This window comes from Ziziphus jujuba, chromosome 6 (genome assembly GCF_031755915.1).
Source record: "Ziziphus jujuba cultivar Dongzao chromosome 6, ASM3175591v1".
NCBI lineage: Eukaryota > Viridiplantae > Streptophyta > Magnoliopsida > Rosales > Rhamnaceae > Ziziphus > Ziziphus jujuba.
The window spans coordinates 29,344,399-29,371,483 of NC_083384.1; the positions used below are offsets into that span (position 1 = coordinate 29,344,399).

Here is a 27,085-nt window from a genome sequence, read left to right on the forward strand (position 1 = left end):
AGAAAAAATATTATTTGTTTCCAGTAATTTTTTTTCTTTTTGTAAATATATATATATATATATATATATATTTATAGATTAAACGAATGTGTAATACCTATTAATAATTGTGATTTATTGATTTAAACATAAAGCATAGTACGAACAATATAATAAATTACAAACCTGGAGAGAGAGAAGAAAAAAGAAGATTTGATTTGAACTTTAAAGTTGGCGTTTTTTGGGTAAATAATTTAAAGTTGGCATTTTATGTGGTCATTGCGCGACCCGATGATCTTAAATATATTTAAGTATTTTTATTTTATTTTTTTAAAAAGTATATAGTTAATAATTTTGAAGTTGGCTTTTTTTTTTTTTTTTTTTTGGTTATATATATATATATATATATATATCTGAAGCCATGGAATTATCTAGTTCAATTAGGGGCGATAGAGTAATTTTATTTTTATTGCTCTATTTTCTATGTGACGCGTGAAACATACAAACAGAGAAATGTTATTTTACATAGATCGGGGCTTGGTGAATTGTGATCCTCAACAAGAGTACCGTGAAAATAAAATGATTTAAATTTTTGTACTACATATCACTTCTTGAAAGTTATCACTAATAACTTAATATATAATTACACTATTATTTAATAATTAAATTAATTAAGTCTATACTTTAAATAATGTCTTTTATCAACCAAAAAAAAAAAAGATAATGTCTTATATATAACTAAAAGAGTTTATAATATAAAAACAATATAATATATATAGAGAAGTTAATTCTTTATTTAGGGTGGCCAAATATATATTTAAGCCATTTTTTTCTCAAAAATTTAAAAAGCTTAAAATACATTCTCTATTTTATTTTATTTATAATTTTTCTAAATCCATTATTTATCAGCTGTGTGCATGACAGCTGGATCCAAAAATTAAGCTATGACCAACTTTTCCTGTTTTTTTCCACGCGTTTCGAATCTTTTGCAAAATATTCTCTTCCTTTTACCCTTACTTGCGGTCCCGTTTCTATCATCCCCACCGTCTTTAATTTATTTATTGAGTCCTGTTCCTGCTGAAAGAAAACTGCTATTATGGACCTGAAATACACGGCTTAAGCTAAGATTACCATTGAATATGGTCAATAAGATCTCTGTTTTTTGGGGAGCATGGGAGAGGCAGTTTAATAAACAGCTCAAAATGATGAGGTTATTGTAAGTTATAACCGCATCATTTTATATGTGCGACTTGAACTTTTGTTATAAGTTTAGTTATATTAGGATCCAAGCAAAAGACTAGTTAGACAACTAGTTTTTGATACCATATTAAGTTATCATTAGTTCAAAAACTTACACTCTTAAAATGACGCAAATTATGTAAGCTGGCTCTCTCACAAAGTGACAGGTGATAATTAATAATTTTATATTAGTATGATCGTGTTGATAAATGTGGTGTGTCAATGTCACATATGTTTCTTTCTATTTCATGAACTTTTTCCATTACTCAATTATATGTGGAAAATATTTAATTGAGAATCCAAACTTAGATCATTATAATGATCGTGCAGAATTTTGATAATTACAAGTTCAAGTTCAGGTTGGATGTGATTTCTGCTTAATTGGTATGAAAGGAAAGCAAGTGAAATAACGAACATGCTGAGACTCATGATCGTTGCTTTAGTTGTTCTCATCCTTATAACTTGTTTAACAAACAAATTATGAAGAAATTGAGGCCCTTCTGCAGATCTTGCATAAATGAAGTTGGTTTTTACTAAGGGTCTGTTTAATTTTGGGCATTCTTTGCATAGGAAACTGGATACTTCTTGGACACAGAATAAACAGGAGGGAACACATGTTCCCTAGATTTGAATCTTTCTATCAAGTAGTAGTAGAATATTTTGCAGCAGAATATTCCTCTAGACTCCTAGAATATTTCGCAGGAAGGAACACATGGAACAAACTGCTGCCAATATTTCACAGTTCATGTATTTTGCAGATAACTGTTAGGACCCGTCCAGAATTCCTCCCCGAAACCCTAGACAAGTCCTGATCCCAGGGAAATACCACCGAACCTTCCAACGGAAAATCCGACAGCACCTCCCCTAAGGGTAGGACTAACCAAAAATTTTCCTGCACTGAAAATACACTTCTATAAATGTCCCCTTATTCCTCCCACAATACTACAAATTAATTCTATAAATTTCAGCACTTCAAAATAAATAGCAGCAAGTCAGTGCATAAATAATAACTACACATCCAATACAGTATACAGAGCATTATACAGATAAATGTGGAATTTATAAAATGACAGATAAGGAAACAATACAAGATGAAGAGGAAAAAGGGAAAAAATACTTCTTGAACTTTCGGCAACGAACTGAGACGTTGGGCTCGTCCCGGACAATCAACGTCTCCCAACCTGAACCTAGGGGAACGGAATTTAAGAGCGTGAGATGCTAATCATCTCAGTGAGTGACCATCTCTACTGTACACCGTTAATATTAATAATATAAAAATAAAGGAATTTAATTAGTCCATACCGAAGAATTGCATAAATAAATAAATAAACATTTGAAGGTAATACTTTCTCTCAAAACCCTCACTATTCACTCCGTTGGAAATGTTCCCCTTTTAAAACATTTTCACAAAACCTGATATTCGTACTTCCCGAAGACCAAGGGACTAAATAATTTAATAAACAACAAATAAATAAATAAATACCCCAAATATAAATAAACTGCAATAAATTATAATAAATAATTTTGTACTCTTTGGGGTTTGAAATTTTATCTGAAAATTACACTTGACGCACCACACCATATACCAGTGATGCCCTCCGATACCCAGCGTCCTGAGCACCGACTGGCGGGGAGATTAAAGGGAGAAACTTGCAAATTGCACTTCAGCGTCCCGACCGTACCGCTGCTGAAACCATCATCCCGGCCAAGGAGGGGCGGCTGTGGCCAATATTAAACTTGCCTGCCCAGTCCATTGGCAACCATGGGAGAAATAATACTTGCGCGCTAAACCACATAATACTTGCGCGCTACCACGTGTCCATACACCAGAACACCAATACTGTATGAGTGCGTCTAAAATAGTTATTCAACCAACTGTACCGTTTTCCAAAATTTACCGTGGGAAATATACCAAATTTTCACAAAATACCATCCCACATATTTTTATTTAACAAACGGTACGAAACATCGATAACAATAAACCACAATTTTCTCGAAGTACGAGGTTCAACAATAAAAATACCGCGGGCATAATTTATAAAATTAAACCACCAACTTAAACAAATATTTTCATAAAATACTTAACCCAATTATGCCCGAAAATAATACTTAAAACCACGTACGATTATTACCGAAATATACTTTGCTCATGCATAATAAATAAATTAAACCACAATGAAACCATAACCAAATTGTACCACATGAGCATAATTTAAATACCAATTAAACATAATTAATTGCCCAAAAATGATATAAAATCCAGACACAATCAATTATTGAAAATACTTGCTCATGTGTAATAAATACCATTTAATCACAATAAAATAATAATCGGGAATTTCTTAATGATCCCAAAATTTCATTTAGCACCAATGGGTAAATATATATATAAAATAATATTTTTTCCGATTATATTTAAAATACGCCACATGAGCACCAATTACAGATATCAATTTAATACGACATAAATACAATTAATTACCCCAAAAACATTTTCAAAGGTGGGTCACTCACCTGGAGCACGCAATTAAACCATGATCCACCATGGGATCAATTCCACGACTCACCGGTGCTCCTAGAACAAAATTCACAGACAGTCAAATAAATTAATATTTTAATCGGGTAAATAATACCCGATACTCGGGGGGTCAAACACAAATGTTATCCAAAATAGACAAATTATATACCGAATCGAAGCTTGAGCGACGAGGATTACCAATCCGGTTTCCATCGATCCCAATTCCAACGGAGGTGGCCAGAAAGCTTCGGCCGGTTTTCAATTCCTCGTATCTCGCAAATCGACGGGAGTTGAGTTAATTGGAGCTTAGAATCGGAATCAGAGGGTCCAAATTAGTGGGAAAGGACCGGTTGCACGACCGGTGGCTGCCGAAAAATGGCCAAACCAGCGACACACCGGCCGCCGGCGTTCGAGGCCGATCCCGGCGAGTCTGCTGGCCATTCGGCAGGAAATTTGGCTACCGGTGTCGCCCAGCTGTGGGCTTTCACTTCGGCCGGCGCGTGAGTGGTTCCGGTGGCCGGAAAATGTGCAGCAAGGAGAGAGATAGAGACGGGCAGTGGGAAGGAAGAAAGAAAGAAAGAAAGAAAGAAGAAGAAGAAGAAGGAGAGGATCGGGCCCCCTGGCCTTTTTCCCACGTGGGGGAAAAGAAAAGAAAAAGAAAAAGAAAAAGAAAAAGAAAAAGAAAAGAAAACAAAAAGAATAAATTAAAAATAATTAAATAATATTAATAATAATATTATTATTTAAAATAATAATAAAATAATATGATTTTACACATGGTTGACATGTGGCTTCTCAACATGGTGACACATGGTCACCTTCATTAAGTCACACGTGGCACATCGTTACACGTTCAAAAATAATATTAAAATAATACAGTATTTGAAAAACTTTACAGGTCCATAACTTTCAAACCACATGTCCAAATCGGACGTGCCGCTAGTCTACGGACTCGTATCGATGAGCACTTCACAACCATGCATGAGTCAAATCAACTCCAACATTCTAGGTTGAATGAATAAAAAGTCAACTCGGGCACCCCTTGGACAGTTTGGACCTCAACTTGTTTTGCTCATAACTTTCAAACCGTAGCTCCATTTTCAACGTGCTACTAGTCTACGAACTCGTGCCAATGTGTACTTCATAACGGTACCTCAGTCAACCTAGAATTATAATCGGATCAAAAAGTCAACTTTTGACCCCTTTGGTCAACGATCAAAGTCTAAGTCAACGGTCAGCCTCGGTCAACGTGCAAAAATTCCGACATGGTTCGGGACGGGGTGTTACATAACCATATAAATCAACTCCAACATTAGCTTTGTTGGATCCCAGTGGTCAAAGAAATTCATACTGCTATCACAAAAACAGGGCATCCATGACATGATCAGAAAAAAGACAAGTGTATTTTACATCAAGAACACGTAAACAAAATTAATATGTCGAGATTGCCTACTTCATGTCAAAATTGACAGCTCTCCATTCATTCGAAAACAAGTGTATTGTTGCCTGCATAGCACACACACACACTAATAGAGATAATGATAGAGATAAAGAAGACTCCTATGCTTCCTAAATCCATCTATCTGTCACTTGTATTTTGAATATTGGTTACTTGTATTTTGAATGTCACATGTGTATAGGTTTAGTTATTAGATGTTTATCTTGTATTCCATCGTGTATACAAGCACTCCTGTTGATTAAATGAAATGGTTTCTTTTTAACTATTCATGCTCTCTATATGGTATCCGAGCCCTTACTCTAAAGAGTATTTTTTTTTTTTGGCTATTATGTCTGATTCTTCCTCTATTTCCATGACTGATACTCAAAATTTCGACTTTGCCAATTTAGTTTTCCTAAATGTTGCTACTCAAGCTCCTATTTGTCTTACCTTTGATAACTTTTTTACTTGGAAAGCTCAGTGAGATGCCCTTCTTTATGGCTATGCCCTTATTGGTTACATTGATGGCTTTCTTTTGTGTCCACCTTCCTCTTCCATCTAGCATATATGTATTGGACCCAATAGGATCAGCTTCTCTATGGGTCTTTATTAGCATCCTTGTCTCGTGATCTTGCTCCCATGGTTGCCTCGACTAAAACTTCCTGTGAATTATGGACTAAACTCTCACTCACATATGCCAAGCCATCCAAGGCTCGCATTATTCGGCTTCGGAAGCGGCTTGCCAAGCCTCAAGGATCTCGAAATATCACCACCTATATGTTTGATACCAAAGGAGTGGCAGATGTGCTAGTCTTGCTTAATGCACCTCTCAAAGATGAAGAAATAACCATTTATGTTATCAATGGCTTAAGGTCTGATTTAAAAGAAATTTCTGCAGCACTTCGATCCCGGGATATTGAAATTTCTTTTGAAGATTTACATCAAAGGCTCTTGGAATATGAGGCCTACCTTCACAAAACTGATTCTCAAATCAGTGATGAATCTGTTGCTGTTGCTCATGTTGCCCACCAAAACATCCCTTCTTCTGGTTTTCCTCGAACCTTCTCCAAGAAACCAGGTACTCAGCCTTTCCAATTCTCCTTTCCTTCCTCTTGCAGCAATTACTCTCATGCTTCTTCTAGACCATACCGTGGCAAATGTCAGTTCTGTGATCAGCTTGGTCATATTGCAAAATTTTGTCCTCAACTGAAACAACAGTGGTCTTCCATGCCTCAACAAGGTTTGCTTCCAACTCCAAGATCTGGTCAGAAGCCTCATGCCTTTTATTCAGCACCGCCAGCTTCCTCGGGTTCCTCTCAACCTCCATCCCCGATGTCCTGGTTGCTTGATTCTGGCACCTCCCATCATGTCACCAATGACCTTCAGAACCTGTCCTCTCATTCTGATTATGATGGTACTGATGAGATCATGGTTGGTAATGGTAATAGTTTACACATCTCTCATGTTGGTTCAACTTCTCTCAAGGAATAATCGTAAAAATGGAGAGAGCTATAGTAGTTAAGGTTCTTTGGATATATACAATATCAAGTACTTTTTTTTTTTCGTTTGTGATTTTGTTGTGCTTGTTTGTTTGTTTTTGTATATAGTTCATTAATATATGCTTGCATATCCTTATTTTTCTAATAAATGTATGACATGCTTTCTTTGGGTGCATTTAAATGATGCTTTTTCTCTTCAGTGTTAAGGAAAAAGTATAATGTCTTTGTGCTTCAAGATTAACCTTATTTAAAGGGAAATTTATCTCAAAATTTACAATGGTGGATGATTTAGCTGTTGAGAATCACTTTCTAAAAGTCATTTTGTGGTTAATATATTCTAATCTAGCAGTTGATTCTGAAGCTAAGGGAGAAAAACCAGAAAGAAAGTTGATGTATGAAAATAAACTCAGGGAAACTTTTTCTTTCACCAAATTCAATCCGTAACTCAACTGAATTTTCCTCTCCCAGGTAGTCCTCTTACCTTTTATACTTTGAAATTATTTGAACTTTTTATGAAGTTAAAGTTCAATTCAGGATATGAACAGAACATCAATTAGACAACTCGGCTAAAGAAACTTAAAAGAAATTCTATAAGCTGTTTTTTGGTCAAAGCTAAGTATTTAAGACAGGTCTAGTAATATACTTAAGGAATTGGATTATACTTAAACTTTAATCAAAGTTCATAATTCAATTCAAACTTACAAATCAATGCCATAATATTGAAATAATAAGTAATTAGTGACCAAAGTTTTGCGCATTGAATAAATAATATTAGTAAGTAAGATCTTGATGATGAATAAGACATATGATGTGGATTGTTCTACACTTCTCTTTCTATTTTCATGTGATCTTTCCATGACTAAGATTTGTTGGTTATTGTTGTGATTCTTTGATCACAAAAAACACACAAAACTAATACAGAAAAATAAAGAGAGACAAAAGGCACGAAAATTGAGAAGAAAAAGATGTATTATAATTATAAAATTTATACAACAAAAAACTTCTCTTAGCCTTTCTCAAAAACTTGTATTTTCTATACTGTGTGTTATGTGATACAAGACTGAAAATGAGCATCTATTTATAATGCTCTCTTTAGGGTTTCTAGGGTTGAAACCCTAATGGGCTTGGGCTTTAGGAGACAAAAGGCTGGACCCCCACAATTCTCCCCCTCCAACTAGCTATGTCTCTACACAACTTTAACTTCTCTGGTGTGACAACCTTTGTAAACATATCTGATGGATTCTCCTTTGTGTGAATCTTCACCAACCTGAACAATTTTTGCTCAGTCACATCGTCTATCCAATGATAGCAGATTTCAATATACTTTGTCTGTGAATGATACATTGAGTTATTGCTTAAATCCATAGCACTCTGGCTGTCACAATGTATCTTGTAGTCATTCTACTTGATGCCCAGTCCATAGCACTCTGGCTGTCACAATGTATCTTGTAGTCATTCTATTTGATGCCCAGTTCATGGAGTAAATGGTTTAACCACATCATCTCCTTATCAGCTTTCGCTGTGGCAATGTACTCTACTTCTGTCGTGGATAAAGCTACACACTTTTGTAATCTTGACTGCCATAACACAACTCATCCAGCAAAAGTGTAAATATAACCTGAAGTAGATTTCCTACTATCAAGATCTTCGGCCATATCTGCATCTGTATAGCCATGTAGAACTGGATCACTTCCCCCGTAATACAAGCATACTTTTGATGTACCTTAAGATATCTGAGAATCCACTTGACTAATTCCCAGTGTTCTTTTCTAGGATTTGAAAGAAATCTGCTCATGGTACCAATTGCATGAGTAATGTCCGGTCTAGTACACAACATTGCATACATTAGACTTTCCACCGCTGAAGAATAAGGCTTTAAAGCCATCTCCTCTATTTGTACTTTGGATAAGGGACTTAATCTCTTGCTCAACTTGAAATGGTTTGCTAAAGCAATGCTAATTGGTTTTGCCTTCTCCATGCCAAATCTCTTTATTACTCATTCGACATACTTCTCTTGATATAGCCATACCTTATGATTTTTCCTATCTCAAGCTATTTGCATTTCTAAAATCTGTTGAGCTGGTCCCAAGTCCTTCATATCAAATGACTTGGAAATTTTTTGTTTAGCTGACTAATTTCATTGCATCTTGTCCAACGATTAACATGTCGTCGACATACAGCAGAAGTGCAATGAAGTTTCTATATGGAAATCTCTGAATATAAACATACTGCTCTGCATCAGTCTTCTTGTATCCTTAACTCACCATAAAAGAGTCAAACTTCTTGTACCACTGCCTAGGTGCTTGCTTGAGGCCATACAAGCTTTTCTCTAACTTGCAAATGAGATTTTCGTTCCCTAAAATCTCAAAACCTTCTGGCTGCTCCATTTAAATCTCTTCATGTAGATCACCATGAAAGAACGCTGTTTTCACATCTATTTATTCAAGCTATAGGTCTAGATAGACTACTAGACCAAGAATAACTCATATCGAAGTCATCTTCACTACTGGTGAGAAAATCTCATCAAAGTCAATTCCTTTCTTTTGAAGGAAAACTTTGACGACCAATCGAGCTTTATGCTTCACCACCTGTCAGTTGTCATCTTTCTTGAGCTTGAATAGCCATTTGTTCTTCAGTGCCTTCTTTCCCTTTGGAAGCTCAACCAACTCATAAGTATGGTTCTTCTGCAAAGATTTCATCTCATCTTGCATTGCATGCATCCATTTTTCTCTGTCTTGATGGGAATTAGCTTCTTGAAAGCTCTCTAGCTCCCCCTCTTCAGTAAGCAGAATATATTGAGATTCTGGATATCTCTTTGATAGAATACGACCTCATTAAGATCTACGGAAAAGTGTGCCATCATTTAACTGTTCTGATGGTCCTGTAGCTTCTAGTGTTCGAGCATCTCCTTGCTCAATATCCTCTTCTCTCTCTTGTTCTACTTCTGGTAATTCCCTATACACCTCGTCATCATCTATGGCTGGTTGTGCTGGTGCTGGATCAGGAATAAAATCATGGACATTGGTACTAGAAGACGTCATTAGCTTTTTAAAATCTTCTATAGTCTGATTTTCTTGGAATACCACATCCCTGCTTCTGATAACCTTCTTTGCCTTTAGATCCCATAATCTGTATCCGAATTCTTCATCTTCATATCCAATAAAGATGCATGGCGTAGTCCTTACGTCGAGCTTCTATCTAAGCTCCTTGGATACATATGCAAAGGCTAAACATCCAAATACTCTTAAATGAGAGTATGAGGGATTCTTACCAGACCACACTTTTTCCAGAATTTCAAAATTTAGTGGTATTGATGGCGATTTATCAATCAAATAGCAAGCGGCACGAATAGTTTCTCCCTAAAATGACTTTGTCAGCTTAGCCATACTAATCAGAATTTTGACCGTCTCCACAATCGTCCGATTCATTCTCTTGCTACACCATTGTGTTGTGGGGTGCGAGGGACCGTCTTCTCATGTCGAATGCCAAGTCCTCTACAGTAGGCATCAAACTCTCGAGAGGTATACTCACCTCCATTATCTAAGTGAAGACACTTCAGCTTCTTTCCTATCTCACGCTCTACCATGGCACGGAATTTGTTGAAGTGATCTAAAACATGATCCTTCATCGTCAGGAAATAAACCCACACCTTTCGAGAAGCATCATCTGTAAAGTTTAGGAAATATTTGCTACCACCTAGAGATTCCTCTTCTAAAAGACCACAAACGTCAGAGTGTACCAAACTAAGCAACTCTGATCTTCTCGCTAAAGAGGACTTAAATGAGACTTTGTGTTGCTTACCATACAAATGATGATTACAAGGATCCAACACAGCATCCTTGGAATGGGGATAAGCATCTTATTCATCAAGGTAGACAATCCTTTCTCACTCATGTGATTGAGTCTCTGGTGCCACAGATTTTGAGATACCTCTCCTTCTGTAATATTGAGGCTATCTATACAAATCTTCATATGAGTCTTATAAAGTGTTCCACAAATATGTCATCGAGCAACAACCATAGCATCTTTTGTCATTTTCCATGTGCCATTGTAAAAGTGGTTGCCAAAACCTTCCTTGTCAAAGGCTATTCATGAAAGCAGATTGAGCCGAAGGTCTCAAACATATTGGACATCCTTCAAAGTAATTATATGTCCGGCGTTGGTCTTTATCTGAATATCACCAGTTCCAGTGATCTTAGCGAAGTTGTTATTTCTCATCTTCATTGTGCCAAAGTGTAACAGCCCAGACCACCTGTCAGGACCCGTCCAAAGTTCCCCACCGGAACCCTAGACAAGCCCTGATCCCAGGGAAACCCTACCGGACCCTTCTGTGGAAGATCCGGCAGAACCTCCCCTAAGGGATGGACTTACCACAAAATTTCCTGCACTGAAAACACACTTCTATAATTGTTCCCTTATTCCTCCCACAGTACGACGAACTGGTTCCACAAATTTCAGCACTCCAAAATAAAAATACAGTAATCCAGTGCAATACAAATACATAAGTGTCCCATACAGTATACAGAGCTTTATGAAGTACTACAAAATACAGAATACAACAAAAGTGAACGAAATATTACAACTGCAGTAAAAGAAGAACAAGGTACTGCGCGAACAAATACAGCGAGGAAGATCGAGTCCGCTCCGAGTGAACACCGACTACCTGGTACCTAGAGGAACGAAATTTAAGAGTGTGAGATGCTAATCATCTCAGTGAGCGACCCTACTACTCTACACTATCATACCACGGTAATAGGTATATAAATAATAATTATTTGGAAATAATAATGTCTCTCAAAACCCTTACAATTCTCTCAGTTGGAAAGGTTCCCCTTTTAAAACATTTTCACAAAACCCTTTATTCATATTTCCCGAAAACCAAGACATCAATTAAATACCAGAACAGTAATATTATATTTTTAATTCCAATACAGTTTCCAAACATTTTATTTTTAAAACACAGTTCTGAAAATCATTTGATGCACCCACTATATACCAGTGGCGCCAACAGTACCCAGCGTCCCAAGGTACCGCCAGACAGGAGGTTATAGAAAGAAACCGGCATACGGTCGCGTGGCGTCCCACTGCGCCGCTGCTAACCTGGTGTCCCGGCCAAAGGGGGGTGGCCGCCCTCTCCGATGGCATCCACAGGACACCCTCATAATATCAACCGCGCGCTACTCACACCCACCTGCGCGCTAATCACAACCGTGTGCACACTAACCATATCACATATACCATATCACATAATCAGAACACCAGTACGTGCACGGTGCATCTAAAAATTATAAAATCCATAAATTTAAATCATAAAACAAATTTCACATTTTTCATAAGCATAGCGGGCATAATCCATCCGCTTGAACCGGGAAATTCTCCACAATTTCCTTATAATCCATACCATAAATTCCATGATTTTCAAATCCACCAACTCCCAAATCCATCAATTCAAATATCCACATTTTTTCCAAGCATAAATAATTTCTCGAAATATCATAATCAAATCTCATAATATTTCATGGGCATATTTTATAAAAATTGAAATCACCAACATAACCAAATATTTTCCTTGAAATATTTGAAATTCAAATCGTGCCCAATTTACCATTAAAACCACACCAATTTCAAAATCCTCAAAACCATAAAATAATTTCACATGGCATACTTTTATAAAATGCACATTTCTTAAATCCAATAAATTCATAAATAATTCTACAATAAATCCAATAAATATTTGGCACATAGAAATTAAATTCCAAATATTTAATTCACACATAATATATTCATCAATTAAATTCCCCAAATTAATTTGAAGGTGGGTCACTCACCTTGTGCACGTATCTCAATCAAGATCCTCCGCAGGATCGACTCCGCTACTTGCACGTGCACCTAAAACATCCACAGTACCAAAACCACAAATATTAATATTTTATTCGGGTAATCCCCAAATGGGTACCCGGGGAGCGAACACCAAACGATAACTAAAATTTACGAATTATATACCGAATCGAAGCTCGAGTGATGCTAATCACAGATCCGGTCTTAATTTCCGATGATCGTACCCGACGGGGTCGGAATTTTATCGGGAAGCTTTTCGGGTTTCGGCTCCGCAATTCTCCCAAACCGTCGCGAATTGGTGGAAACGGAAGTCGGATTTGGGTTCAGGAGGTCGAACACTGCGGACTGGAGCTGGCCGGAATTTTCGGGGTACTCGCCGGAACAGTACTTTCCGGCGGCCGCCACGTCACCGGCAACCGTCGCCGGAACAGTAATTTCCGACGGTGGCCGTTTGCTGTGAAATTTTGCAGATTTGTAGATCGTGAGGAGAGCAATCCAACGGGACCGACGGTGAGCAAAACGGAGGTCGGACGGCGGAGAAATCACCGTTTGAAGATTTTCGACCCCTCGCCGGAAAACGCTCCGATCCCGGCGCGTCGGTGGTCCGATGGCCGTGATTTTTGGTGGGTAGGCCGGACTTGAGGAGAGGATCAAGGCTGTCAGGCGCGTGTACTGTTTATAGGCCGGAATAGTGCCGATTCGCGGTGGCCGGCGGTGGAGGGGAAAAATCGCCGCCAAACTTCGGACGTCCGATCCGGGCGCGTCCGGCGGCCGTTTGCCGTGAAATTTGGAGGTTTTGCCGGAAATGAGGTGGGCAACCTTTCTGTCCGGCGCGTGTACAGTAACTCGGCCGGAACAGTGGCAAAATCCGGTGGCCGGCGGTGGCTCTCTCTTTCTCTCTCCTCTCTCTCTTTCTCTCTCTTCTCTCTCTTTCTCTCTCTTCCCCGAGTGTTTTAACAAATAAAACCCCTGCATGACACTGTTCATGCCACGTGGACCAATCAGAAACTGACACGTGGCGTTTCACTGTTCACCGACCCAAAAAAAATATTAAAATAATACGGTATCCGGTAAACTTCAAACGTCCATAACTTTTTAACCGGATGTCCGTTTTGAGCGTGCCGCTAGTCTGTGAACTCGTATCGACGAGCACTTCACAACCATGCATGAGTCAAAGCTCAATTCCCCATAAACAAAAAGTCAACTCCGGCACCCCTTGGACAGTTTGGACCGCAACTTGTTTCGTCCATAACTTTCAAACCGTAGTTCCGTTTTCGACGTGCTACTAGTCTACGAACTCAGGGCGTCATGCACTTCGCCACGGTACCCTGGTCAACTCGAAATTCCCACCGAGTCAAAAAGTCAACTTTGACCCCTTCAGTCAACGGTCAACGGTCAACCTCGGTCAACGTGCACGGATTCCGGTGCGATTCGGGACGGGGTGTTACAGCCTTCCCCCCTTACAAAAATTTCGTCCTCGAAATTTCCGCACGTCACTGGAACAGATACGGGTACTGCTCACGCATCTGTGCTTCGGGTTCCCACGTTGCTTCCTCGACCAAGTGGTTCCGCCATAAGACCTTAACTAGAGGAATAGTCTTGTTGCGTAGCGTGCGTTCCTCGCGATCCAAAATCTGTACTGGCTGCTCCACATACGAAAGATCTTCCCTTATCTCTATATCCGGACTCTCGAGTACGTGCGAAGGGTCTGCAATATACTTCCGTAGCATCGACACATGAAACACGTTGTGTACTCGAGCTAGCTCTTCCGGTAACGCCAACCTATACGCCACCGGGCCAATCCTCTCCGTAACCTCGTAAGGCCCAATATAACGAGGACCCAACTTACCTCGTCGTCCAAAACGTACTACTCCTTTCCATGGAGATAGTTTTAGGAATACCCAATCTCCTACCTCGAATTCCAAATCCTTTCTACGCACATCGGCGTAACTCTTCTGTCTATCTTGGGCAACCTTCAATCGATCCCTAACGATCTTCACCTTGTCCAAGGTCATCCTTAAATACTCAGATCCGACCGCATTAGTTGTTGCAAGGAGCCTCTCTTCTCCTACCTCACTCCAACACAAAGGTGTCCGACACTGCCTCCCATATAAAGCTTCATACGGGGACATTCCAGTACTCGCTTGATAACTGTTGTTGTAGACAAACTCTATCAGTGGCAGTTGTTCATCCCAGCTACCGCTAAATTGCATAATGCAAGACCTTAGCATGTCTTCTAATGTCTGGATTGTGCGCTCTGCTTGTCCATCAGATTGTGGGTGAAAAGCGGTGCTGTAGTTAAGTCTTGCTCCTAGTGCATCAGCCAACTTCCGCCATAGTCGTGAAGTAAAGCGCGGATCTCGATCGGAGACGATGGCTAACGGTACTCCATGAAGACTTACAATGCGTTGCACGAACAACTGGGCTAACTTCTCGGGCGAAAAACGTTCTCGTACCGGTAGGAAGTGTGCCGACTTGGTGAGACGATCAATGATTACCCAAATGCCGTCGTACCTTCTAGGTGTGGAAGGAAGCTTGAATACGAAGTCCATGTTGAGTTCTTCCCACTTCCACACGGGAATCGGTAAAGGTTGGAGTAGTCCCGAAGGCTTCTGTCTTTCTGCTTTCACTTGTTGACAAATCAAACATTTTGATACAAAGTCTGCCACTTCTCTCTTCATACCAATCCACCAATAATACTTAACAAGCGTCCGATACATCTTGGTACTCCCAGGATGCATCGCATACATCGAGCTATGCGCCTCCTCCAAAATCTCCTTCTTGAGTCCTGGGATATCCGGAACGCAAAGTCGTCCTTTATACACGAGGGCTCCATCCCTCCTTATGGAAAATTCCGGATCAAGACCTTCTTGTACCTTGCCCTTAATTGTCCTCAACTTAGGATCTTCCATTTGGGTCTCTACTATACGATCCACCAACACCGGTCGTACCTGGAAGCTAGCCATGAGAACTCCTGAAGGATGCATATGCATTAACACCCCCATCTTCTTCAACTCCACCATGAGAGGTAGTTGGATGACTTGGATGTGAGCAAGGGATTCAGTAGCCTTCCTACTCAAAGCATCTGCCACTACATTCGCCTTACCCGGGTGATAGTCAATCACACAGTCATAATCCTTTAACAACTCCATCCATCGCCTTTGCCTCATATTTAACTCCTTCTGAGTGAAAATATACTTGAGGCTCTTGTGGTCGGTATAGATTTGGCACGCGGCCCCATACAAGTAGTGCCTCCACTTCTTTAGAGCAAAGACTACCGCCGCCAATTCTAAGTCGTGCGTAGGGTAATTCTGTTCGTGCTGCTTCAATTGCCGAGATGCATACGCTACCACCCTTTGATTCTGCATTAGCACGCAACCCAACCCTTGATGGGATGCATCACAATAAACTTCAAAACCTTCATTCCCATCAGGTAAAGTTAAAACAGGTGCGGATGTCAACTTTTGCTTCAACTCCTGAAAACTCTGTTCACACCTGTCCGTCCAACTAAATTCAACATTCTTTCGGGTCAATCTATGAAGCGGCCCGGCAATCCTTGAAAACCCTTCAATAAAACGACGGTAGTAACCCGCTAATCCAAGAAAACTTCGTACCTCCCTCACAGTGGTAGGGCGCTCCCAACTCAACACTGCCTTTACCTTATCAGGGTCCACATAGATACCTTCTGCCGACACGATATGTCCGAGAAAACCCACTTGATTCAACCAGAATTCACACTTGTCGAACTTAGCATATAGCTGATGCTGCCTTAAAGTTTGGAGCACTCTCTTCAAATGCCTCACGTGCTCTTCTTGGCTCCTTGAATAGATCAGAATGTCATCGATAAATACAATGACAAAATGATCCAAGTACGGACGAAACACCCTATTCATCAAGTCCATGAAAGCTGCTGGGGCATTGGTGAGTCCGAACGACATCACTAGGAATTCATAATGTCCGTACCTCGTCCTAAAGGCAGTCTTAGGAATGTCCGACTCTCGGATCCTTAACTGATGGTATCCCGACCTCAAGTCGATCTTGGAGAACACCTTGGCACCTTGGAGTTGGTCGAATAGATCATCTATCCTTGGCAACGGATAGCGATTAGGAATGGTGACCTTATTAAGTTGTCGGTAGTCTATACATAGCCTTAGACTACCATCCTTTTTCTTTACAAACAAAACTGGGGCTCCCCACGGCGATATACTTGGTCTAATAAACCCCTTATCTACCAAATCTTGCAACTGGACCTTTAGCTCCCTTAACTCCGCTGGAGCCATCCGATACGGTGGTAGAGAAATAGGCACGGTGCCTGGAATCAATTCAATGGGAAAGTCAACTTCCCTTTCCGGAGGCAATCCTGGTAACTCCTCAGGAAACACGTCCGGGAAATCCCTCACAACGGGCATGTCTTCCAACCTGACCCCACTTACTCGGGTATCTATCACATGAGCCAAATACCCATGGCAACCTTTATTCAGTAGCTTCTTGGCGGTAAGGGTAGATATCAACCTCGGTAAGGGCCTTCCAACTCCTCCACGGAATACTACTTCTGGCAACCCTGGCCTCCTGAATGTAACTTCCTTGCTGAAACAGTCTACAGATGCATGGTTCCTTGCCAACCAATCCATGCCCAAAATTACATCAAGTCCGGACAGATCCAACAGGATCAAGTCCGCCTCCATCACTTGATCTTCGATGCAGAAGAAACATTCCTTGATTAACTGGCTAGGCCACAAGGATTCTCCTGCAGGAGTGGCTATCTCTACTAGACATTCTAAAGGAGTAGGGGTCATACCGACCCGAGTGACGAATTCCTTGGAGATGAATGAATGTGTTGCTCCCGGGTCTATAAGTACTAATGCATCATTACCAGATATATTCAACGTACCTGCCACGACGTCCGGTGTAGCTAGGGCCTCCTGCTGCGTCATCGCAAACACTCGACCCTGCCCTGTCTGCTGGGGCCTCCGTCCTCTACCCCTGCTCGGTCCAACAGGCTGTGGGACTGATCCCGATGAACCTCCTACTGCATAACTCCCTCGGGAACTCTGACCCCGCGACCCACTGGCCTGATGTGATGGTGGGCTCGCCCCTAACACTCCCGCCTCTCCATAAGGGCAATTTCTCTTAATATGTCCCGCCTGTCCACACTGAAAGCACACACCCTCAAACTGGCAAATCCCATGGTGTGCTCTATTGCAACGTCTGCAGAATGGCTTGGGGCTAAACCCAGAGTGATATGAGCTCGTGCCGCCGCTGATGGAATGGCGCGCTGGTTGGGGCATACGATAGCCGCCTCTCCTCTGAAATCTGCCTCGAGGGCTGAACCCACCACTGTCTGAGCCTGAACTATGACTCTTCTTAGATGCCCCCTGTCGAGGTACCCCGCTATACGAACCTTCGAACGGTCTGCGCCTCGAGGGTCTGTGTATCTCCGCCTGTCTCTCTAGCTCGAGCGCTGCATCCCTGGCGGACTGATAGGTGGGGTGTACTGACCCAGAAAGGGTGTAGCCGATGCTCTCGTTCAACCCGTCTATGAACCTCACCTTCTTCGCGTGATCGTCGGGAATCAAGTGCATGCAGAACTCTGACAGCTCCCGGAACCTCCTCTCGTACTCTGTCACCGTCATGTTTCCCTGGCGCAGTCCCTCGAACTCTCTCCTTCTCGCCTCACGGTAGGCAGGAGGACAGAACTCAGTAGAGAAGGCAATCTTGAACTGGTCCCACGTATGCCTTCTGCGGGTCTTCTCCATTTGCCACCACTTCCGGGCGTCTCCCTCTAACATGAACCCAGAAATCCTCACCATATCCTCATCGGGGCACTGCATCCCCTCTTCCAAGATTTTCTCCATGCTGGATAGCCACTTCAAGGCTGCAGCTGGGCCTTGGCTTCCATCGAACTCCACGGCTCCTAAACGTCGAGCCTGATCCACGGATCGGTTACTAGAGCTTGAACCTCCTAAGGCTCTAGTTAGCTGAGAGACCAGATCTCTAAGGCTTGATCGACTCCCGGAACTCTCAGCCGAGCGTTCCCGAGTTCTACGTGTGTCCCGCCGACTCATCGTAGTCGATTAAAAACTGAAGAAACAAACAAGAGTTTAGAAACAGGGACACTTAAGCACGATTACAAAAGGAAGGACTTTACGGATGGGCTGTACAGCAATGCACAGTCCCTTAGGATTACAAGAACCTATGCTCTGATACCAACTGTCAGGACCCGTCCAAAGTTCCCCACCGGAACCCTAGACAAGCCCTGATCCCAGGGAAACCCTACCGGACCCTTCTGTGGAAGATCCGGCAGAACCTCCCCTAAGGGATGGACTTACCACAAAATTTCCTGCACTGAAAACACACTTCTATAATTGTTCCCTTATTCCTCCCACAGTACGACGAACTGGTTCCACAAATTTCAGCACTCCAAAATAAAAATACAGTAATCCAGTGCAATACAAATACATAAGTGTCCCATACAGTATACAGAGCTTTATGAAGTACTACAAAATACAGAATACAACAAAAGTGAACGAAATATTACAACTGCAGTAAAAGAAGAACAAGGTACTGCGCGAACAAATACAGCGAGGAAGATCGAGTCCGCTCCGAGTGAACACCGACTACCTGGTACCTAGAGGAACGAAATTTAAGAGTGTGAGATGCTAATCATCTCAGTGAGCGACCCTACTACTCTACACTATCATACCACGGTAATAGGTATATAAATAATAATTATTTGGAAATAATAATGTCTCTCAAAACCCTTACAATTCTCTCAGTTGGAAAGGTTCCCCTTTTAAAACATTTTCACAAAACCCTTTATTCATATTTCCCGAAAACCAAGACATCAATTAAATACCAGAACAGTAATATTATATTTTTAATTCCAATACAGTTTCCAAACATTTTATTTTTAAAACACAGTTCTGAAAATCATTTGATGCACCCACTATATACCAGTGGCGCCAACAGTACCCAGCGTCCCAAGGTACCGCCAGACAGGAGGTTATAGAAAGAAACCGGCATACGGTCGCGTGGCGTCCCACTGCGCCGCTGCTAACCTGGTGTCCCGGCCAAAGGGGGGTGGCCGCCCTCTCCGATGGCATCCACAGGACACCCTCATAATATCAACCGCGCGCTACTCACACCCACCTGCGCGCTAATCACAACCGTGTGCACACTAACCATATCACATATACCATATCACATAATCAGAACACCAGTACGTGCACGGTGCATCTAAAAATTATAAAATCCATAAATTTAAATCATAAAACAAATTTCACATTTTTCATAAGCATAGCGGGCATAATCCATCCGCTTGAACCGGGAAATTCTCCACAATTTCCTTATAATCCATACCATAAATTCCATGATTTTCAAATCCACCAACTCCCAAATCCATCAATTCAAATATCCACATTTTTTCCAAGCATAAATAATTTCTCGAAATATCATAATCAAATCTCATAATATTTCATGGGCATATTTTATAAAAATTGAAATCACCAACATAACCAAATATTTTCCTTGAAATATTTGAAATTCAAATCGTGCCCAATTTACCATTAAAACCACACCAATTTCAAAATCCTCAAAACCATAAAATAATTTCACATGGCATACTTTTATAAAATGCACATTTCTTAAATCCAATAAATTCATAAATAATTCTACAATAAATCCAATAAATATTTGGCACATAGAAATTAAATTCCAAATATTTAATTCACACATAATATATTCATCAATTAAATTCCCCAAATTAATTTGAAGGTGGGTCACTCACCTTGTGCACGTATCTCAATCAAGATCCTCCGCAGGATCGACTCCGCTACTTGCACGTGCACCTAAAACATCCACAGTACCAAAACCACAAATATTAATATTTTATTCGGGTAATCCCCAAATGGGTACCCGGGGAGCGAACACCAAACGATAACTAAAATTTACGAATTATATACCGAATCGAAGCTCGAGTGATGCTAATCACAGATCCGGTCTTAATTTCCGATGATCGTACCCGACGGGGTCGGAATTTTATCGGGAAGCTTTTCGGGTTTCGGCTCCGCAATTCTCCCAAACCGTCGCGAATTGGTGGAAACGGAAGTCGGATTTGGGTTCAGGAGGTCGAACACTGCGGACTGGAGCTGGCCGGAATTTTCGGGGTACTCGCCGGAACAGTACTTTCCGGCGGCCGCCACGTCACCGGCAACCGTCGCCGGAACAGTAATTTCCGACGGTGGCCGTTTGCTGTGAAATTTTGCAGATTTGTAGATCGTGAGGAGAGCAATCCAACGGGACCGACGGTGAGCAAAACGGAGGTCGGACGGCGGAGAAATCACCGTTTGAAGATTTTCGACCCCTCGCCGGAAAACGCTCCGATCCCGGCGCGTCGGTGGTCCGATGGCCGTGATTTTTGGTGGGTAGGCCGGACTTGAGGAGAGGATCAAGGCTGTCAGGCGCGTGTACTGTTTATAGGCCGGAATAGTGCCGATTCGCGGTGGCCGGCGGTGGAGGGGAAAAATCGCCGCCAAACTTCGGACGTCCGATCCGGGCGCGTCCGGCGGCCGTTTGCCGTGAAATTTGGAGGTTTTGCCGGAAATGAGGTGGGCAACCTTTCTGTCCGGCGCGTGTACAGTAACTCGGCCGGAACAGTGGCAAAATCCGGTGGCCGGCGGTGGCTCTCTCTTTCTCTCTCCTCTCTCTCTTTCTCTCTCTTCTCTCTCTTTCTCTCTCTTCCCCGAGTGTTTTAACAAATAAAACCCCTGCATGACACTGTTCATGCCACGTGGACCAATCAGAAACTGACACGTGGCGTTTCACTGTTCACCGACCCAAAAAAAATATTAAAATAATACGGTATCCGGTAAACTTCAAACGTCCATAACTTTTTAACCGGATGTCCGTTTTGAGCGTGCCGCTAGTCTGTGAACTCGTATCGACGAGCACTTCACAACCATGCATGAGTCAAAGCTCAATTCCCCATAAACAAAAAGTCAACTCCGGCACCCCTTGGACAGTTTGGACCGCAACTTGTTTCGTCCATAACTTTCAAACCGTAGTTCCGTTTTCGACGTGCTACTAGTCTACGAACTCAGGGCGTCATGCACTTCGCCACGGTACCCTGGTCAACTCGAAATTCCCACCGAGTCAAAAAGTCAACTTTGACCCCTTCAGTCAACGGTCAACGGTCAACCTCGGTCAACGTGCACGGATTCCGGTGCGATTCGGGACGGGGTGTTACAGCCTTCCCCCCTTACAAAAATTTCGTCCTCGAAATTTCCGCACGTCACTGGAACAGATACGGGTACTGCTCACGCATCTGTGCTTCGGGTTCCCACGTTGCTTCCTCGACCAAGTGGTTCCGCCATAAGACCTTAACTAGAGGAATAGTCTTGTTGCGTAGCGTGCGTTCCTCGCGATCCAAAATCTGTACTGGCTGCTCCACATACGAAAGATCTTCCCTTATCTCTATATCCGGACTCTCGAGTACGTGCGAAGGGTCTGCAATATACTTCCGTAGCATCGACACATGAAACACGTTGTGTACTCGAGCTAGCTCTTCCGGTAACGCCAACCTATACGCCACCGGGCCAATCCTCTCCGTAACCTCGTAAGGCCCAATATAACGAGGACCCAACTTACCTCGTCGTCCAAAACGTACTACTCCTTTCCATGGAGATAGTTTTAGGAATACCCAATCTCCTACCTCGAATTCCAAATCCTTTCTACGCACATCGGCGTAACTCTTCTGTCTATCTTGGGCAACCTTCAATCGATCCCTAACGATCTTCACCTTGTCCAAGGTCATCCTTAAATACTCAGATCCGACCGCATTAGTTGTTGCAAGGAGCCTCTCTTCTCCTACCTCACTCCAACACAAAGGTGTCCGACACTGCCTCCCATATAAAGCTTCATACGGGGACATTCCAGTACTCGCTTGATAACTGTTGTTGTAGACAAACTCTATCAGTGGCAGTTGTTCATCCCAGCTACCGCTAAATTGCATAATGCAAGACCTTAGCATGTCTTCTAATGTCTGGATTGTGCGCTCTGCTTGTCCATCAGATTGTGGGTGAAAAGCGGTGCTGTAGTTAAGTCTTGCTCCTAGTGCATCAGCCAACTTCCGCCATAGTCGTGAAGTAAAGCGCGGATCTCGATCGGAGACGATGGCTAACGGTACTCCATGAAGACTTACAATGCGTTGCACGAACAACTGGGCTAACTTCTCGGGCGAAAAACGTTCTCGTACCGGTAGGAAGTGTGCCGACTTGGTGAGACGATCAATGATTACCCAAATGCCGTCGTACCTTCTAGGTGTGGAAGGAAGCTTGAATACGAAGTCCATGTTGAGTTCTTCCCACTTCCACACGGGAATCGGTAAAGGTTGGAGTAGTCCCGAAGGCTTCTGTCTTTCTGCTTTCACTTGTTGACAAATCAAACATTTTGATACAAAGTCTGCCACTTCTCTCTTCATACCAATCCACCAATAATACTTAACAAGCGTCCGATACATCTTGGTACTCCCAGGATGCATCGCATACATCGAGCTATGCGCCTCCTCCAAAATCTCCTTCTTGAGTCCTGGGATATCCGGAACGCAAAGTCGTCCTTTATACACGAGGGCTCCATCCCTCCTTATGGAAAATTCCGGATCAAGACCTTCTTGTACCTTGCCCTTAATTGTCCTCAACTTAGGATCTTCCATTTGGGTCTCTACTATACGATCCACCAACACCGGTCGTACCTGGAAGCTAGCCATGAGAACTCCTGAAGGATGCATATGCATTAACACCCCCATCTTCTTCAACTCCACCATGAGAGGTAGTTGGATGACTTGGATGTGAGCAAGGGATTCAGTAGCCTTCCTACTCAAAGCATCTGCCACTACATTCGCCTTACCCGGGTGATAGTCAATCACACAGTCATAATCCTTTAACAACTCCATCCATCGCCTTTGCCTCATATTTAACTCCTTCTGAGTGAAAATATACTTGAGGCTCTTGTGGTCGGTATAGATTTGGCACGCGGCCCCATACAAGTAGTGCCTCCACTTCTTTAGAGCAAAGACTACCGCCGCCAATTCTAAGTCGTGCGTAGGGTAATTCTGTTCGTGCTGCTTCAATTGCCGAGATGCATACGCTACCACCCTTTGATTCTGCATTAGCACGCAACCCAACCCTTGATGGGATGCATCACAATAAACTTCAAAACCTTCATTCCCATCAGGTAAAGTTAAAACAGGTGCGGATGTCAACTTTTGCTTCAACTCCTGAAAACTCTGTTCACACCTGTCCGTCCAACTAAATTCAACATTCTTTCGGGTCAATCTATGAAGCGGCCCGGCAATCCTTGAAAACCCTTCAATAAAACGACGGTAGTAACCCGCTAATCCAAGAAAACTTCGTACCTCCCTCACAGTGGTAGGGCGCTCCCAACTCAACACTGCCTTTACCTTATCAGGGTCCACATAGATACCTTCTGCCGACACGATATGTCCGAGAAAACCCACTTGATTCAACCAGAATTCACACTTGTCGAACTTAGCATATAGCTGATGCTGCCTTAAAGTTTGGAGCACTCTCTTCAAATGCCTCACGTGCTCTTCTTGGCTCCTTGAATAGATCAGAATGTCATCGATAAATACAATGACAAAATGATCCAAGTACGGACGAAACACCCTATTCATCAAGTCCATGAAAGCTGCTGGGGCATTGGTGAGTCCGAACGACATCACTAGGAATTCATAATGTCCGTACCTCGTCCTAAAGGCAGTCTTAGGAATGTCCGACTCTCGGATCCTTAACTGATGGTATCCCGACCTCAAGTCGATCTTGGAGAACACCTTGGCACCTTGGAGTTGGTCGAATAGATCATCTATCCTTGGCAACGGATAGCGATTAGGAATGGTGACCTTATTAAGTTGTCGGTAGTCTATACATAGCCTTAGACTACCATCCTTTTTCTTTACAAACAAAACTGGGGCTCCCCACGGCGATATACTTGGTCTAATAAACCCCTTATCTACCAAATCTTGCAACTGGACCTTTAGCTCCCTTAACTCCGCTGGAGCCATCCGATACGGTGGTAGAGAAATAGGCACGGTGCCTGGAATCAATTCAATGGGAAAGTCAACTTCCCTTTCCGGAGGCAATCCTGGTAACTCCTCAGGAAACACGTCCGGGAAATCCCTCACAACGGGCATGTCTTCCAACCTGACCCCACTTACTCGGGTATCTATCACATGAGCCAAATACCCATGGCAACCTTTATTCAGTAGCTTCTTGGCGGTAAGGGTAGATATCAACCTCGGTAAGGGCCTTCCAACTCCTCCACGGAATACTACTTCTGGCAACCCTGGCCTCCTGAATGTAACTTCCTTGCTGAAACAGTCTACAGATGCATGGTTCCTTGCCAACCAATCCATGCCCAAAATTACATCAAGTCCGGACAGATCCAACAGGATCAAGTCCGCCTCCATCACTTGATCTTCGATGCAGAAGAAACATTCCTTGATTAACTGGCTAGGCCACAAGGATTCTCCTGCAGGAGTGGCTATCTCTACTAGACATTCTAAAGGAGTAGGGGTCATACCGACCCGAGTGACGAATTCCTTGGAGATGAATGAATGTGTTGCTCCCGGGTCTATAAGTACTAATGCATCATTACCAGATATATTCAACGTACCTGCCACGACGTCCGGTGTAGCTAGGGCCTCCTGCTGCGTCATCGCAAACACTCGACCCTGCCCTGTCTGCTGGGGCCTCCGTCCTCTACCCCTGCTCGGTCCAACAGGCTGTGGGACTGATCCCGATGAACCTCCTACTGCATAACTCCCTCGGGAACTCTGACCCCGCGACCCACTGGCCTGATGTGATGGTGGGCTCGCCCCTAACACTCCCGCCTCTCCATAAGGGCAATTTCTCTTAATATGTCCCGCCTGTCCACACTGAAAGCACACACCCTCAAACTGGCAAATCCCATGGTGTGCTCTATTGCAACGTCTGCAGAATGGCTTGGGGCTAAACCCAGAGTGATATGAGCTCGTGCCGCCGCTGATGGAATGGCGCGCTGGTTGGGGCATACGATAGCCGCCTCTCCTCTGAAATCTGCCTCGAGGGCTGAACCCACCACTGTCTGAGCCTGAACTATGACTCTTCTTAGATGCCCCCTGTCGAGGTACCCCGCTATACGAACCTTCGAACGGTCTGCGCCTCGAGGGTCTGTGTATCTCCGCCTGTCTCTCTAGCTCGAGCGCTGCATCCCTGGCGGACTGATAGGTGGGGTGTACTGACCCAGAAAGGGTGTAGCCGATGCTCTCGTTCAACCCGTCTATGAACCTCACCTTCTTCGCGTGATCGTCGGGAATCAAGTGCATGCAGAACTCTGACAGCTCCCGGAACCTCCTCTCGTACTCTGTCACCGTCATGTTTCCCTGGCGCAGTCCCTCGAACTCTCTCCTTCTCGCCTCACGGTAGGCAGGAGGACAGAACTCAGTAGAGAAGGCAATCTTGAACTGGTCCCACGTATGCCTTCTGCGGGTCTTCTCCATTTGCCACCACTTCCGGGCGTCTCCCTCTAACATGAACCCAGAAATCCTCACCATATCCTCATCGGGGCACTGCATCCCCTCTTCCAAGATTTTCTCCATGCTGGATAGCCACTTCAAGGCTGCAGCTGGGCCTTGGCTTCCATCGAACTCCACGGCTCCTAAACGTCGAGCCTGATCCACGGATCGGTTACTAGAGCTTGAACCTCCTAAGGCTCTAGTTAGCTGAGAGACCAGATCTCTAAGGCTTGATCGACTCCCGGAACTCTCAGCCGAGCGTTCCCGAGTTCTACGTGTGTCCCGCCGACTCATCGTAGTCGATTAAAAACTGAAGAAACAAACAAGAGTTTAGAAACAGGGACACTTAAGCACGATTACAAAAGGAAGGACTTTACGGATGGGCTGTACAGCAATGCACAGTCCCTTAGGATTACAAGAACCTATGCTCTGATACCAACTGTCAGGACCCGTCCAAAGTTCCCCACCGGAACCCTAGACAAGCCCTGATCCCAGGGAAACCCTACCGGACCCTTCTGTGGAAGATCCGGCAGAACCTCCCCTAAGGGATGGACTTACCACAAAATTTCCTGCACTGAAAACACACTTCTATAATTGTTCCCTTATTCCTCCCACAGTACGACGAACTGGTTCCACAAATTTCAGCACTCCAAAATAAAAATACAGTAATCCAGTGCAATACAAATACATAAGTGTCCCATACAGTATACAGAGCTTTATGAAGTACTACAAAATACAGAATACAACAAAAGTGAACGAAATATTACAACTGCAGTAAAAGAAGAACAAGGTACTGCGCGAACAAATACAGCGAGGAAGATCGAGTCCGCTCCGAGTGAACACCGACTACCTGGTACCTAGAGGAACGAAATTTAAGAGTGTGAGATGCTAATCATCTCAGTGAGCGACCCTACTACTCTACACTATCATACCACGGTAATAGGTATATAAATAATAATTATTTGGAAATAATAATGTCTCTCAAAACCCTTACAATTCTCTCAGTT

At 42.8% G+C, this 27,085-nt stretch overlaps 2 protein-coding genes across 4 annotated transcripts; both read right to left on the reverse strand.

The window, feature by feature from the left end:
- Window positions 1-12,345: 12,345 nt before the first annotated feature.
- On the reverse strand, window positions 12,346-19,171 carry LOC132804151 (uncharacterized). Of its 2 annotated transcripts, XM_060818135.1 has the most exons (3): window positions 19,050-19,152; window positions 17,403-18,592; window positions 12,346-12,562 (listed from the first exon to the last, which is right to left on the reverse strand). In XM_060818135.1, exons 2-3 carry the CDS (start codon window positions 18,574-18,576, stop codon window positions 12,516-12,518), a joined length of 1,221 nt encoding a protein of 406 aa, XP_060674118.1. In that variant the 5' UTR covers window positions 18,577-18,592; window positions 19,050-19,152; the 3' UTR covers window positions 12,346-12,515. The 2 variants fall into 2 exon arrangements, with proteins under 2 accessions (XP_060674118.1, XP_060674117.1); XM_060818134.1 differs by having other exon boundaries at window positions 17,403-19,171.
- Window positions 19,172-20,141: 970 nt separating this feature from the next.
- LOC132804152 (uncharacterized) lies at window positions 20,142-26,967 on the reverse strand. Of its 2 annotated transcripts, XM_060818137.1 has the most exons (3): window positions 26,846-26,948; window positions 25,199-26,388; window positions 20,142-20,358 (listed from the first exon to the last, which is right to left on the reverse strand). In XM_060818137.1, the coding sequence occupies exons 2-3, from the start codon at window positions 26,370-26,372 to the stop codon at window positions 20,312-20,314; spliced, it is 1,221 nt and encodes a 406-aa protein (XP_060674120.1). In that variant the 5' UTR covers window positions 26,373-26,388; window positions 26,846-26,948; the 3' UTR covers window positions 20,142-20,311. The 2 variants fall into 2 exon arrangements, with proteins under 2 accessions (XP_060674120.1, XP_060674119.1); XM_060818136.1 differs by having other exon boundaries at window positions 25,199-26,967.
- Window positions 26,968-27,085: the final 118 nt, after the last annotated feature.